The following is a 17,230-nucleotide window of genomic DNA, read 5'->3' as shown; positions in this document are numbered from 1 at the left end:
AACTGAATCCAGTGGGGCCCGGCCCGCTTGGGCTCCCAGCTGGGACCGCGGGGCTCGAAGGCACCGCGGAACCCGACGGAGGAGGGAGCGGCCTCATGGCCATTAGGAAGGCATCGATCTCATCCGATGTCACGTTGTACCCAGGGACCGGCGAGTATGGAGCAGGCTGTGATGCCTGCGGCTCCGGTGGAGCCGCGCGGGCGGTGTTGCCCGAACCCCCGGCCCCGTTGCGCGTGCGTCGGGGGGAGTCAGAAGAGCGATGTTGCCTCTTCGACTTCTCGTGCCTCTTACCCGAGGAATTGGAGCCCGAGGAGTGGTGTCGACTCTCCCAGCTGTGATGACTCAGGCCCCGCGACCGGTCCCTCGACCTCCTTCCGGACCGGGGCCGACTGCCGGAGCTTGAGGCACTGACGGGACCATTCCCGTCTAGCCTTCGACGTCAAGGCCCTGCAGTCGGGGCACGACTTGTCATCGTGGTCGGGCCCCAGGCAATGTAGACACCGGCGATGGGGGTCGGCTACCGACATCAGTCAGCTGCAGTCGACACAGGGCTTGAACCCGGGCATCCCTACCGGCACCGTCGGAGTGGTTCGACTTCGAAGAAAGATCAAAAATGATCAAAAAAGTTTAGTCAAAAATTGACTAAGGGTACCACTTTTTTTTAGATCGGCGCTTGCTGGCGCGGAAAAAAGAAGAACTGACGTCAGCGCGCGCGGGCGGCATCTAAGTACTCCGGCAACATCATCCCGGCGCCAACAACGCTGATGACGGACGCGGAGCCGCAGACGATGCCTACCGACGCGCAGGGGTACTGCTACGCAAAAGTTTCCGGATCCAGTCTGGCGCCTCGGGATATTCTAAGGTAAGGAATCTAATACTACCCTGTTTGTTTCAGATATATATTTTTTCCCCAATTAGGTACGGTCTGCATCAAGAGGCAATGCAATATCAAAGACTTGATAAAAAATTTACAAAATTGTTTAAATTAAAGAATGAGCCTTTCCTAAAAGGACCCTCTAGTTAGGCAATTTATTTAACATTTGTAGCAGATCTTTAGACTGTTCCATTCTACCATTACTCTTCTAGTGAGACAGACTCCAAAACTAGACAATATTCCAGACAATGCCTTACAAGTGATGTGGTAAAAGAAGCTGCATTTGGCTGCTGGTTTTATCTCTCCCTGTACTCCAAGTTTTCTTGAGCTCTGGCGTTGGTTATATACTAAGACAAAACTAAGATGCAGACTTCGTTGTCGTTCGGAGAGGAGTTTCAGAATCCTCCTGCAAGCAGAATAGTTGTCCTTGTGCGTAGAGTGTCGCAATGTGTCATTTTGCCCACTGTGTTACAAATCCATACACCAGCCTCTGGGGGCATCTGCTTTGAGGACCTAATTATCTCTCTTCTCCTATCTGTGTACCGTGAATATCTGTACTTATTGCTAATTTGGATGCATAGGCCCTTTGTGCAGGATTTGTACTTGACACCATAAGAATCCCCCATTCAATTGATCAAAATCTTTCCTTGTTTTTTCATTCACAGTGGAGTGTTAAACTTTCTAAGATCTTCGAATGTTCTTTTTACCTCTGCTGGTGCATGCCTCGTCTGGTGAAGGATTGTTGTTTGGGAGAGCTTTGTACCTAGAGTCTCCAGTTGCTCCACTCTTCTTGTGGTCTTCCTAATGTAGGGTTTTTGGATCTCCACACCCTCAAGGGAAGTGTCAGGATGGTGCCTGGTGGAAGCCTGTATTTGGACAGTTTTAGTGTGACATTATTTTGTATGCCTCTTCTAAATTTCTCTTGAAGCTCCTAAACAGCCTATCTAATTTGACATGTGATTTGTCTCTTGCAGTTCGGTAAACGGAATGAAGACTTTGTGATGATTTATGACCTAGAGGGGCTGGGGCTGAAACATCTCTGGATTCCAGCAATAGAGACCTACGGAGAGGTGAGAAGAGGCCTGGAAGATGAAAATACACAGAAAACCTGTAAAAAGATGCTGTAGTGTAGTTCCAATATTCCCAATAGGCTCTGCGCATTGGAATAATATATTCAGCAGTGTAGACGTAGGACTGAGGTCGACTAGGTCTCTACTGACTATATTAGACTTAAGGTTTGCCAGCTAGCTCAGAGGTAACTAGAAACTTTCTCAAATAAACGAGGAGGAGTTTAACCTCCCTGGATAGACATGAAGGGATTAGCTTCTGACAACCATATAACATGACAACTTTGCTCCCTCAGAATAAGAGTGTATCTCTAGAGTCGTGTGAAAACAATAGACAGCTATTTCACTCACTCCAATTGTGCGTACTTCGTTTCACCAGAGTGCAGAGAAAAGAGAGACGGGCATTTTCAATAAAAGGTGTAATTTATTGAGCTGTCTTCTTTCTCATGCAAGAGAAATGAATTGCCATAATTGCAATACTTAATGTAAAGTAAAGTGCGTACTGTAAAAAGAGTATTATGAAATAATACTGTAAAAGCATTGATATGGTTTCTTAGCCATAAGATACTTTAAAATAGATAAAATATATACATACATATATACATTGACTAATCATGTATTGGCATTTATATAGCGCACTACTTACCCGTAGGGTCCCAAGGCGCTTCGACCGCTGCGAAACCCTTCCTGGCTTCCCTGAGAGATGGTCCCTTAATGGGTATCTCCAGGGTGAGACCAGGCATCCCCGGCGGTCTGGTGGGGCCGTTAGTGAAGATGAGGCAAGCTAATGCCCAGAGTTGCCGAGTGTGATCGCTGATCAGAGTGGGCACCGAGGCGAGAGAATTATCGAGTCCGCTGACCCTGGTCCAGAAACCTGCCGCGCCGGGAATCGAACCCTGGTCCCGGGCCGTCCTCGGGTCTGCCGCCTCTAACCAGTGAGCCACACTACTTCACTCAACTGGTGCTTCTAAATACGCCTACCCCGGTGTACCTGACCTAAGCCTAATACGTGGGAAGGAGTAAGTAAGTAGCAGTTTAAGTTAAGTTGGTTTTGCCAAGAATCTGACTCAAGAATTCTCTTTAAGGATTTAGTCAGCTCCGTACCTGGGTAATAGAATGCAGGAGGTCTGGTATCTCTCTTTCAGGACTCGATATCCCAGCAGCCAGCGAAGGCGGCTGAGAACACCGGAGCTGGATTTCTCGGCAGGAGAAAAGACAGCGTCTCTCTCAGTGCGTCAAAAGGGAGGGGCAGCGTCCGTGGGCTCTCGCATCAGCTGGGCTCTCGGGCAAGTAGATAGCTGCTCGGCTCCAAAACCACCACCGTGTGTTTGCTTAAGGCAATGTTGGTATATTTATACCTGAAAGGTGCCGAGTTTGACGTAAGGTTTGGACATAAGACGTCAATAAAGATGTCACTAAGAACTGACTGTTCCTTTAGTGTTCACAGGAGTTCAATGACAAATCAAAACAAAAGCAAATGGGGATTTCCCAGGTTGCTGGAGGTTTGGTGTGTCGAAAGAACTTGTTGTGCTCTCTAGGAATCCAAGGAAGTAGCTTTGCCGTGCTTTGGACTACAAGGGCTATTTACTAAATATGGATCTGATTCTTATGCCATTATAGAGATATTATTGATTATAGCCGTACAAGGGCATAAAATAGCAATATTGATTTAGGTTCCTAGATAAAAACACAATACCCACTCCACGATCTAATGTCCATCATTACTAAAACTAAGCAATAGTAAACATTCAAAGGTGCATGTGTATTCCAACCCACCCCAAAATACATTTTTGCATTTGAAATGGTGTATGCGAAATACACGAAAATGATTATTGGTACTGTACGCTTTTCAAGCAGTGTAATCATTCAGTTAAACATGCTTATATATATTAGCTGAACGATTTGCGAAAATTACACATGAAATGGCTCTTAATACAGAAAAGAAGGTCGAGACCATTCCATCACATATAAATACAGTTGCTGTAAATGTGCTAGAGGCTGAGGTAATATATTGTCTCTAGAGTTCCTAAAAATAGAAGCTCTGTTCTTTAAGAATAGTTCTACTTTAAGCAGAGTACATGTGCCAGAAAAAGGTAAATATTTTGGAAGTTTGAAAAAAAATAATTTCGCTTTCAGGGGAAAAAATAGTTCCAAATGTTTTCAGTAGCTTTTGTTTATCAAAGCTGAAGGCCGAATTCAGAGTTCAGGGGAACGTTGTGTGCTCGTTGCTTAAAAAGTTATTCTTTCTGTTCAGGGGAGAACATCATTTCAGACAAACTCGCAAAAAATTGGTCTACGACATCAGGTGAAAGTTCGACCAAGTTTGAAAGTGCCGCAACAGTGCAGTCGTGAGAATGATTGCTATTATCGATGCCAGGATCAGCAATGCTCACAGAAGGTCGTACCTGGGTGATGCTGCTCTCATCTCGTACTTCACTGCCACCTAATCGTAGTGGTGAAGTCTCAACGAATGCCGTCATCAGAATGGGTAGCCGCTGGGGACAACACGATGCATGAGCCGTTATAGGACTTAGCAAAGTATCTGTATCCAATGGTACTGCTGATGGTAGTGTAAGACAGACATCCAACACACATTCTTCTCCGCATAGCATACATCGAAGCACAGGTAGGATGCAATTTTGCCAGATTGGTCTGAATGGAAGAAACCAGGTCATATTCAGATCTCTTAGCCGGGCTAATCCAAGGACTTTAGTTATGCGGTCCCGATAGCGTATAGCTAGGATTGTTTCTTCCATCGTTGCTGGAGTCTTGTCTGCGACTAGGCTTGCCATATCGGAGCAGAAGGATCAAAAATAAAATTCCTGCTACGAGTCCCAAAAGTAGTGGTAGGCCGCCAAAGACAGAATGGACAAAATTGGGAAAAATGCCAAGAACTGTTTTGAAGGGTGTTAACAGTCCCGTAAATATATGTGGGATACCACTGGCATCAGACATATTTAGGATTTGACTTAGCATTTCTACGAAATACACGGGGCAATTTGTTGATAAAAGGGTATGTATCTCCACCGTTGTCCTTGCAACCAGAAGATCATACGTTTCTTTTGATGACGTTAAAGGCACGGTTGTCTGTAAAAGAACAGACTTCATTCTGCTTAAAGTATCAATTCGAATAGAAGAGATATTCAAAGAAGGCCAAATCGTCGCCTCCGTATCTGGAGTGCTGTTTGGATACAATACTTGCATACAGCAAGTGACCATGGAACTAACGCTTACGAGATAGGCTTTCCCTGGCACCATTGGCTTAGGACGAGGCCAGAGGTACCGACGGAGAGAGCGGGCCTCCAAATCCTGAGCAGTGGCCAGGTGAGGTGAGGCTTACTCACAAGGATTATTGGGAAAGAAACCAATAGATTTTGAACCGGACAAAGAGACGTAGGAGACCTTCCACGTACAACTGGATATCCGGTATCATGTATCTTGGTGTAAATACTTTTGTTTGCACTTTCTTTTGTCTTTTGCAGTAGTGTACTATTAGGTCCTGATGAAAGCCAGGAGGGAATTTCCCTACTAAATGGCAGAAACATGTTGACCATCTTCTCTGGACAGTTATTTTTTCAAACTGCCGTACACTTTGTTTTAATGTTGACACCTTGATTGCTCCTTATTAAAGTTTCTCTTGCTGTCACGGTAGCCAATTTTAAATTATTCACTTTTTGTTTACATATTTCTCGCACTGCAATTAAAATATCCCACACCACTTTATCCCTCCCTGTTATTCCATGGTTGGATCCATCACTGGTGGTCTCGGCGAAGTGGAGATTAACACACTATTCCAACAAGTGTATCTCCCTATCCATACGACTATCCAGAAAAGTCCCAGATGATGATGCTCCGCCATTTGGGTGGGCTGATGGGATTCATTTCCTATACATAGTGACATCCATTGCTTTTCAGACACTTAGTCCTCTTACTTTACAGACCGCTGACAGTCAGTTTGTTTGTTTCCACATGGTATATGGGTATGTAGATTGTCTAGCAGGTCTATAAACATGTTCTCCCCTTAGACCCTACTCCAACCGTTTTGTTATATATTTCCCTGGCACCATGCCACAACAGCTGTGGTCCATTATTAGAATATAGCTCCCGTCTAAAGAATGGCTCTATTTGTGTTGCAGGTGTGCCGTGCTGGTGACATGAAAGGTTATTTGAAGTCCCCTCATATGCCCCATGCAAATTAATACCTTGGCACAGAAGTATACCGCTTAGTGATTGTTTAAAATTGTTACCACTAAGAAATACATTCTGTTTATTTTCACTATAACATGTGTGTGTGTAAGGCAATTTCCATGATTACTTAATGTACCCTTTACCCAACCTTTCATACTGGCCCGCTGGTATATACTCTTGGCAGTATTTAAATTGGAAAGTTGTTATCGGAATTGTAATTATTCCGTGTATTATCCATTCAATGACAGGTCTTTCTGACATTGTCAATGGTAATCTCTCAAGTTTTTCAATGCTCAGAATCATATAGTCTGCTCCTTTTTGTGCCAAACTGATTTGTTTATCAGTAAGGTTAAAGATAGAGAATAATGACGTTGTGTTTATCAAACGCCATGGCACGTAGCCTGAACGCAGATTTTGCAACGTCCAGCCGAGCTGTACAATAGAACGTAATTGGGACTGACCGTGTTGTAACATTAGTAAGTCCTGATCTATTATATCGATAGCAGATGATACAATACTGTCCAGTGAATATATTCTGGAGGACAGAGTCATTAACCCATTGTCCACAACAGAAAGTGATTTTTCCAAATTAATACGATCAATTTCTCGTATTTTCTCTGCTGTCTCAATTTGAGTTACTTTCCAAGCTTCGTTGTATGCAGCGTATATACCGGCCGCTATGAAACGTTTTTGACGCTGTTTGCGTGGTCCCATTATGAAATCACGCAAGTCAGCACCGTCTTTAAGTAAAGTCAAGTGTTGCTTAATTTCAGCCAGTGTGGATGTCTGTAGCCATTCAAGGCATAGTTTCCCTACACTGTATGTTGTTACTATCCCTAGATGTTGTCTCTGGGAGTATCTATGGTCTGGTCTGGTCATTTTGAACCCCTGTTTTTTGTTCAGGAATCTATCTTGACAGTTATTTGTATCTGTTGGCCAGATCAACCACGTTTTCCAATCAGGATGTGTTCTGTTTTGGTGTAAAATATTGGATACGTCTATCTCAACATCTGTGGTGGTATTACCATCAGGTATTGGCTTTGGAATAGACGGTTTGTTTAAGTCTTTAATCTTAGCTAGGCCAAGACAAGTAGTCTGTTGAATGGTGTCATTCAAGAATATTATTTGTTCTGGGATCATGCAGGCTCTAAATAATGCTTCTAAACCTTAGACCTGCCAATTTTTTGTACCCCAGATGGTTTTCGTTTCAATGTTGTTTTTCCAGAATTCAAAACCAAATGTAATCATTTTTTCATAAAATGTTTCAGAATAAATCAATTTAGTATTTGTCAACATTGTTTTTATCCCTGTCTTATTTAACAGTTTAAAATAAAACGTTTCTGCATCACTTGTGTTAAACCCTGAGAAGTATGGGAATTTCTCATAAAAGGTTTTTGAACTGCTTTTAGGTGGAGTTGCACAATGTTCCCATTGATTATACTTAAAAACATTTCTAGCTGGAGCAGATTTATGTAAATAGTAATGTGCAAAGTGATTGTAACAGTACATTTGTTCATAATTCGACGAACCCTGTAAGTAATCATGTTCTGTAAATTTTGCTGACATTACTAAATCTGACATCATATTATTTATGCTTTCAAAGTCCCAATCATCAAAGAATGTACTTGGTTTTACAAAGTCACTTAATGAAACCTTTAACTGATGTGGATATTTCAAGAGTTCAACCGGGCCATAGATTTCGTAATCCATTTTGTCCCAAGCTACCCTGCCGGGTATTGGAATGGCTGTGACATTCACTGATGATAGTTCTCTTTTCTCGATGTGAGATGACTTGTGTGGCTTTAGGACCAAGTTGATGTTCTGACTTGCTGTGTCCATTGTACTGTATTTTCCCTCAATTAATTTTCCCAAACAAAGTACCACGATGAGCCAAAGCAGGAGGAAAAGTACACCTAACACAATCCAAAATTCAATCCATGGAGAAATCAGATAGGTTTCTTTTAGTTGATGAAAGAGTTCAGTTAATTTGTCTTTGAAGGTGTTTGTTGCTGGCGTTTCTTCAGGTTCGCTTGGATCTTCAGAAAAGTTATCGAAATTGATGAAGTAGCCAGATGCAGTTCTGTCAATTATTGGAATTGCTTCCGAATTTTCCTTTGCTTTTTCATTTTTCCTTTCATTAGCATAGTCTGAGGCTACATCGTTGTAGACAGGTGTTTCTTGATGGACTGTTTCAATTTGGGTTTCAAGAGGCACAAGTTCCATGGCGTGGTTGCATAGTCCTTTTTTATTCACTGCATGTTTATCAAATGTGATTAGTCTCTCAGTTTGAACCTCTTGGATTGTAGCAAATTTTGGCATTCTGCTATTTCTTGGGAGTCCACTGGGCCTACTACTTATTATTGGCCACATGATTGTGGTTTTACCAGGTCGATGGATACAACTCGGTTCTCCTTTTTACCAGCAAGGGGCGGTAGTACAACTGATCTTGTTCCGCTGACAGCTAAGACAGGTACTGCTTTTCTGTAAGAAGGCCCAAATTCCTTCTTCACCGCGATCTTCTCTCTGACCAGATCCCCAATCTTTGGAATCCAGACAGGCCTTGCTGGGACAGGTGGTTTATCTTCAGTGGCTGCTGGCTGCTGTTTTAACTTTATGTTGCTCAGGGCTTTTCTTGTTTCATTTAAGTCCTGTAAAACAGCCAAACGATCTTTGATATCAAAGCATTTTCTTTCTACCACTGAAGTCTGACTATCTAAGTCCTGAATATGCATTTTAGTACCGAACAATAGTTCGTACAGGCTGAAACCTTTTAGAGAATTTCTTGGCAGATTATTAAGACTACGCTGGACACTTGTTAAATGTTGGACCCACCCATCACCCGAAACTAATACCCTCGCCGTTATAGATTGCTTTATGTCCCGGTTTTTTCTTTCCACAATCCCATTTCCCTCAGGATGGAAGGGACAAGAGTACCGCAATGCAATGCCCATGCTGGTCATGGCCTCCTTATAAGCTCGAGAGCTAAAAGCAGGACCCTGGTCAGAATTTAGCATGCCAATTGTGTATGTGCCGATAAAGACTCGCAAATCTTTTATAACAGTTCTGGAGTCAGCCGAGCGCTGAGGTCTGTATTTTTAAGTGAATCTAGTCTTAAAAAGAAATTAATTGGACGCTGGATTTTACTTATGCTAACTACAAGAATGGCCATGGCAATACTCCGGTCGGTTCGCTACTGCGATCTCTGTTGCAGTTTGGACAGCTCTTTGCAAATTTGTAATGTTGCAGGCTCATCCCCGGCCACCAGTATTCTGATTGTAATTCTTTCAGAGATTCTTTGATCTCTTGGTGCCTTAGACCCAATCCCATGTGTGCGTCCGCTATCAAGAATATTCTCCTTGTTCGTGTTTGGAATTACTCTATTCCCCACTCCAGGGATTTGAGCAAAAGGAACGGAGTTTGCATCAATTATGTATGTATAATTGAGTGGATAGTTCACGGGTAATGCTGCACAGTCGCCTTTTGAAGACGTTTTTACCGCCACCATGGTTTCCCGTCTATGTATTTTTCTGAACGCTTTTTTGTGGCTACGGAAGCCGGTTGAGTTGCTTCCGCTGTGGCTGTATTAGCCAATGAATTCCCTGCAACGTGAACGCCATCCCGTTGATGACTCAGTGTATGTATCACGTGAGTCTTTCGTAGTTCTTTCTGCAAAAGAACTACCTGTTCCCAAAGCTTCTTATGCTTTATTGTGGCACCTGTGTCATCTTTGTAATCGTTTTGAACCCAGTTCTGCAAGTCATTATTGTAAGATTTGACGCAGAAATGCAAATCGCACACTATTAGTGTTGGGAATTCACGATCGGCATTTTCAAGCGCCATCTTTAAAGATCTGATTTCAGCTCGCTGAGCCGAACAGTTTCTTAGTGATTCAGTTTTTGTTATTTTTGGTCTGAATTTACCACAGCCCCAGCGACCTTTAACAATCGCGCACGCTGCATTGTAGGATTTATTATCCACATCGTAATGTTGTGCAAATCTGTCCATATAGATTACACAAGAGTACTGTTGGAGAGGCAGAATTTCGATTGGCAGAGGATATTCTTCTTTATATTTTAGATCTTTCCGTTTTTTCATGTTCGGGTCAAAATAGTATTTCACGTCTTCTGCAGCAAGAGAATTTTCCCACTGTATCCATTTTGGATCTAATGCCACTGTTTTTAGATTAACTGGGCTTAATAACGCCTCAAGGGCTGATTCTGCTGTATAAACAGTTATTCTTTTGCCTTGGGCTTGGGCTCTTTCTTTTGCTACAGCAATTTTGACCGCATTTACAATATTTTCTGTAAGACTGAATGTTTTTTCAGCTTGTGTGTACAAATGTGATTTGTAAGCTATTGGTACCGTTTCTCCCTCATCAGAGGTCAGGTACGTGAATCCGCATCTTCCTGGGATGACTCGGATTACAAGGTTGCGTGTGTTGTCGCGAGTTTGTAATTTTGTTTTAGCTAACATGTCTGTTTGCAATGATCTCAAAATTTCTGTGTGTTTCTGAGTCCAATTGATTGATTTAAAATCAGGTTTTATTAATTCATAGAGAGGTTTAACCCTCTCTGCATAATTTAGAATGTAAGTTCTTCCGAAATTCAGGAAACCTAGTATTGATTGTAAGTTCTTCAGCGTTTTTGGTGCTTGGAGTACAGCGCACTTCTCTAAGAAGTTGTCTGCTAGGCTTTTGCCTTCACTTGATATTTCATATCCAAAAAACAGGACAGTTAGGTGGGCAATTCGTGACTTTTTAAAGTTGAATTTGTAACCCTTTGCTGCGAACCCAAGTATTATGGTGTTCACTCTTTTCAAGTGAGTATCCATGTCATCATCTGTGAGATAGATGTCATCGACAAAAGATAATGCCTCATCATCATATATTTGTAGTAACTCTGTTACCCTTGCTGAGAATAATCCTGGGTTATTCTTGAATCCCTGTGGGAGTCGACAGAAATTTCTGTGACCCCATTATTGAGAAAGCGGTTAAATACCTGCTTTCAGGTGCAATGTTTTGACAAAAGAATCCATTAGAGATGTCTAATGTTGTTTTGTATTTTTTGCGAACGATGTTATTCATTAGTGCTGCACTGTGTGAGTTTTGTACTGCAAATGTTTTGCAACATGATTTAAGGTGTCTGTAGTCCAAGACTAGACGATATGAATCGTCTGGCTTGGAGACAGGAAACAAAGGATTGTTCATTTGAGAGGTGCATGTTTCGATCACCCCTTGGCATTCAAGTTGATCTAAGATCTCCCTGACTTGTTTTTTAGCATCTTGCTTCATTGGGTACTGCCTTTGTGCAGTTGGTTGACATTTTAACTGGATTTTGTGAGGAGGGGAGTCCTCATCCCATCCTACATGATTTTTATATAATGCAGGAGCTTGAGCTACTGCCCATTTTCTTGCATATGCGTATTTTCTATGTATTGGAATATGATTTGAGAAGGCAGGCATAATCATTTCTTCGCCATGAGGGCACTCCCTGACAAACTCTGGTGGCCAGTCTTTCTCAGCTAATAGGATGTCATAGCCTTTTGAAAGGTTATCCCAAAACAGACCCCTTACTTTCCTAGTCTTATCTCCCTCTATACGCAATGTTATTTCGTATATTTTATGAGGTTTGCTAACTCTGGTATCTGCAGTTTCCACCTGAATGTATTCATTCGTGTCCACTGTCTCCAGATGATTCATCAGGATCTTGCGAGCTATTGTCACTTTTGCTGCGCTGTCTAGCATTGTCTGAGCCCACTCTCCGTTTTTCAGCTGTGTCCTCAGTATCCTCGGCATGTTTGATTATGTTAATACTGGCTACCTTCTTTCTTGGAAATTGTAATTTTTTATTTTGAGCAGGTTCCTTGTCTTTGGACTTGACGTGCTCTTCCCTGTGTTCTGACCGTCCTCTTCTTTCCGATTTCTGCGAGGAAGTCTGAAAAGATCGAGAGGGACGTGTATCAATATCTTGATATCTATCAGGTTTTTTCAAATTATCCCTATTTCTAAGGTTGTATCTTTTTTCAGAGGGCTCCCTCTGGGGAGACTTATGTCCTTGGAGATCTTTCTCTCCGCCAAGGAGACCTTACTCTGGACTGGAATCTTTTTTCTTTTGGAGTGGATTGTTTATTTCCATCCCAACTCTTTTTTGGAGTGTTTAGATTATTTTTAATAAATATCTTTTCAGGATTTTCAGTTAGTTGGGGTTTTACCGGTTTCCCACCCAAACTATCTCTACCTAGTTCTTCATAGGATTTTTCTATGATTCTGGCAAGTTCAATTGGTTGGGCTGTTATATCTGTTTATTTCAATTTATGGCGGATCGCCACAGATGCTGCTTCTCCTTTTATGTTGGCTAATAATATAGCCGAGACCTGCTTGAAGTCTTTCAGTAATTTCATACCAAGAGTTAAAGCAGGTTCTGGACCGTATTCATTTTGAATCTGTCTCAGTACATCTGGTATTACCGCCATGGACGGAACACCGTGTGTTTTTGTGTAAATGGAAGCAAAGACTGTGCCCCAAGTGTCACAATCCTCCACATGTGGTGCGATCCCCATTGGAAGGCAGATAGTAAGACTTCTGTGTTTCTCACTAGGGGTAGTATCCGGAAATACTGCCTCTATTTGAGTTATCTTTTGTGCTAGCCAGAATGGAATTTGTTCCCGTTTTGCGGGTGTTTTACCAAGACATGATTGTATGTTCTGTGGTGTAATTTTGTTTGTGTTTACCTGATGAGGGGTCAGCTGTGGACTGTTAATAGCTGGTTGGACTGTTGAAGTCCGCATTACATATTGGACTAATTGTCTATGTATTTTAATTAGTACTTTTAGCTGGGCTAAAAGTTCCCGGTCTGACATTTTTTCGATGTCTGGATGTGGTGTGTAGCTGGCTAGAACCGGCCACGTTGCTCCTGGTCTGCCTAGTGGACCGAGCCTGGTGATGTGATCATTATGTTTTAGGGCGCCTTTAAATCAGAGCAGGTGCTAAATCTTTGTCCTGAGGGAATCTGAATTTTCAGGGTTATCTGCAAGGCTGCAGCAAATCACAATATTCTGTGGAACCATACTGCAGCACATATTACCGGCTCGGTCTGGCAGGCCTCCAGCCTCAACAGATCTGTGAGGGCCTTAACCTGGGACTCCATCGGCAGGTCCAACCACTGTGCTGGCTGGACCTGCTACGGACTCGGCCTTGGCTTTGCTGCCGACTCCGACCCCAGCGCCTTCACCCATGCCAGACCCTAGAGAATAGTTGTGGATGTCAACATTGGGCAACGAAGCTCAACCTGTTGTACTTTTTGACTCAGTTGGCACAGCTTGGACTTCAATTGACACTATGCCCTGATTCCTATGGGCCGCAGCCGGCAACTCATCAGATTCTGATATTTCGCCCCTGTCTCAAGGTAGGGACCAAACCCTTCAGATTTATTTGGAACGGCCACTAACAACGATGCATATGAGGCTGAGGATGAATTTGCCCAGTCATACTCCGATGACAATTGGTATAGGAACCTTCATGGTGCTAGCGTACTGGACACCTTGCCCGACACTGGGCATACTTTGCCTCGGGCTCTGCCATGGAAGAAATGCTTCCTTAGCCATAGTCATGCAAAGGGGGTGCAGAGGATTTCCACCTCCAGTTACCAATATGGAGGTTAAAATTAATGTCCTCACTGAGGGCCTTCAACCTGTGCAGTCAAATACTGAGCCTGTACTTCCTTTTGATGAAGCGCTCACAGATACTCTTCTCAGAACTAGGGAAAAACTCTGTTCTGGACCAGCGGCAAACATGCAGATAGCACAAATGTTTTAACTCAGCATCCCATGACTGAGAGGATAGTTGTGCAAGACTCAATGAGCAAGGAAATCCAAGTGTATTGAAACCCTTGGGAGGCGCATGTTTTCATCAACCAGTTTTGGTACTACTTTCCTTTAATGTCAGCTACCCCTTAGGGCATTATATTTACACCCTTTGGGACTCTGTTGGACATTTCTATTGGTTGTTCCCGGCAACTTGCATACTGTCTTTATATAGATTATTCAGGATGGCGGCGATGCAGTAAAAGTTACCATGTGCTATGTCTTGGACACCACAGATTGCATAGGCAGGGCAATTGGCATCAGTGTTGCTCTCAGGAGGCACGCCTGGATGAGGTCCACTGGCTTCTAAAGTGATGTACAGTCCACATTAATGGACTTGCCTTTTGATTGCTCTTGTGTGTTTGGTGAGATGGCAGACTTGTCCCTTGAGCACTTTCAGGATAGTAGAGCCACAGCACTCTCCTTGGGCCTGTTCACCCCGATATGTCTGCTGCACCAATATTTTTTCCCCCTCCATGGATCCTGTTAGTGGCTTCCAATATCTCCATCAAGTTCAACTTGCCCAGAAAACCCTTCAGCCTTTTTGTGGCTGATGTCGCAGTAACAGCAGGCCCCGTGGACAACAGGGGAAGTGTGCAGTAGTCTTCTGCCCCACCTGTTGCTGCAGCCTTAAAACCTCCTTCATCTGCCCATCAAGGCACACAGCGACCATGTCGGAGGAAGAATCTGACATTTTCTGCCGGGGCATGCAAAACCATTGGGCAAGTGGTTCCTAGAGATAATCCAGCGGGGTTACACCCTACCATTTCTGATAACCCCTTTATACCTTCAACCAGGCTCAGAATGTCTGACAAAGGACCATCCATCCCTCTTGCAGCAAGAAGTGCAGCCCCTTCTGGCCAATGGAGCCATTGAGAGGGTGCTGGCATCAGAAGTAGGCTTTTGTTGTTTCTCCAGCTACTATTTGGTACCCAAGGACGACTGAGGCCTTAGTCCAATCTTAAACTTTGCCTCCCTAAACAACTTCCTGCGAAGGACAATTTCAAGATGCTCACCCTGGCTCAGGCCTTGTCTGCCCCTCGACCTTAGAGATTGACTATAGGACACTTATTTCTATATTGCTATCCTGCAGGCCCACAAGCGCCATCAGTGGTTTATGGTGGGCAGGAGCATGTTCAGTTTGTTGGGCTCCCTTTTGGCCTTACAAATGCCCCATAAGCGTTCACTAAAGTGATGGTGGTGGTTGCAGCACACCGTCTGAGATCAGGGTTTTAGTCTTAGCCCTACCACGACTTAGGAGAGCTGAAAAAAGGAGGGCTCGCCACATGTATTAGTCACCTACCTCTACCACCACGAACCTCATCATTTCATTGGCGTTCACTATAAACATGTCAAAGTCACCCCTGACTCCTTAACAGACACGCCGATTCTCCATTGGAATGAAGAGTCCAGAACCTTCCATCTAATATACCAATATTTTAACCTCTGTCCTGCATCTCAGAGGCTGCTGGGACTGAATTCCTCCTGCATCCTGTTGGTCAAGTACACCAGGAGGCATATGCGGCCTCTGCAGTGAGATCTGAAGTCCCAGTGGGCATAGCATTAGAGCATCCTCTAATCACAACCAGATTTTGGAGGAGACTGCAAAAGATCTGCTGTGACGGTCGCTGGACTGTGAGTTGGTTAGCGACAGATCCCTTACTGTACCCCACCCAGAGCTAGCAGTGGTGACAGATGCATCGCTTCTGGGTTGTGGAGGCCACTCGGGAGAGGTGAAGATCAGAGGCAGCGGGTTTCTGGTGGAGTCCAAGCTCTATATCGACCTACTGGAGCTGTGGGTCCTCTGCTTGGCATTGAATGCCTTCCTACCAATCATCAAAGGGAGGCTGGTGCAGATGCTCACAGACAACAGCACTGCCATGTGGTATTCCATCAAACAGGGCAGGGCGTGGTCATTGACCTTGTGCCGGGAAGCACTACATCTATTTTCTTTGTGGTACACCACCAGGTTGGATCTTTAAAATGCCAGGTAGGATGTACTCAATCACAATGCCCCTCTGATTACAAATGGCAGCTGCATGCAGAGATGGCGTAACGTCTCTTCTGCAACTGGGGGGAACCTTGCCTCAATCTTTTCATAAATGCCATGTCAGCACTTTTGCACATTGAAATTTCCAAGGCATCTCTCTCACACTCTTTGAGATGTGTTCCGCCTGAAGTGGGATTCAGGACTCCTGTATGCCTTTCTGTTGATACTTCTTACCAGAAATGTGAAAATCAGGAACCACTGGGCCCAAGTCCTAGTGGCACCAGATTGGGCACAGACGGTGTGGTATCCGGAACTCTAGGCATGAGCATCTGTCCATTAAGCAGGCTACTACCTCGGTAAGTATCTTATGTCACAGTAGCAAGGCAGAGGCCTGCACCTGCACCTAGGCCTTTGCAATCTTCACCTCTATACTTGGAGATTAAGTGGCAACCACTGACAGCCCCTAAATTCCCCCTCCTGAGGTTGAAGATGTCATATTGGCAGGCAGACAACCCTCAACAAAATCAGAAAATGCCTGCCGATGGGACAAGTTTGTAGTGAGGTGAGGTATTCAACAGACTGACTGACTGGCCTCGTTATCCAAAGTGTTGCTGTTTGTGTTGTTCATAGCCCAGCAAGGACTAGATTTGGGCACAGTTAAAGGGTATCTGTTGGCTATTTCGGCCTTTTTGCGGTGACTGGATCAGCCTTTTGTTGAAATCACTTGTGATACGTTCACAGGGTTAAAGGTTTGCAGAATTTGTTTCCACTCTCTCCCTTTATCATGCCTCAGTAGGACCCTAACTTGGTCCTCACATTTTGATGTGTACTCCATTTGAACTACTGCACAGCGGCCCATTACGTCTTCTCACCCTCAAGACAGTGTTCCTGATTGCCACAACATCAGCACGACGGGTGAGTGAGCTGCAAGCTCTCTCTGTCAACCTGTCATACACTACTTAAAGCCTGGACAAGCTAGTCCTGAGAACCTGAGCTTCCTTTCTTCCGACAGTGGTGACTAGTTTTCACATAGGGCAAACATCACCATGCTGGTATTCTCCGCTCCATCTAAGTAGGAGGAAAAGAGACTCAATTGCTGGATAGTAAGTAAATGGGCTTTTAGCTTTTACATTCATCGTACCAGGGAACACTGTGCAGATGATCCATTTTTTGTGGGATTCGCTCGAGCTAAAAAAGGCAGCGCAGTGCAGAAGAGAACCATCTCTCAGTAGATCATTCTCTACATTAAAA

The 17,230-nt window shown here is 43.8% G+C and overlaps 1 protein-coding gene across 1 annotated transcript in view; it reads left to right on the top strand.

Annotated features, from left to right (window-relative positions):
• LOC147679625 (SEC14-like protein 2) overlaps nucleotides 1–17,230 on the top strand; it is a 269,075-nt gene that overhangs the window by 126,281 nt on the left and 125,564 nt on the right. Inside the window, exon 6 of the mRNA XM_086943202.1 lies at nucleotides 1,849–1,944. Within this exon, the coding sequence (XP_086799328.1) occupies nucleotides 1,849–1,944 (96 nt within the window). The remainder of the gene's footprint in view (nucleotides 1–1,848; nucleotides 1,945–17,230) is intronic.

Source organism: Lissotriton vulgaris, chromosome 11, assembly GCF_964263255.1.
Source record: "Lissotriton vulgaris chromosome 11, aLisVul1.2, whole genome shotgun sequence".
Lineage (NCBI taxonomy): Eukaryota > Metazoa > Chordata > Amphibia > Caudata > Salamandridae > Lissotriton > Lissotriton vulgaris.
This window is presented reverse-complemented; position numbering and strand designations above follow the sequence as displayed.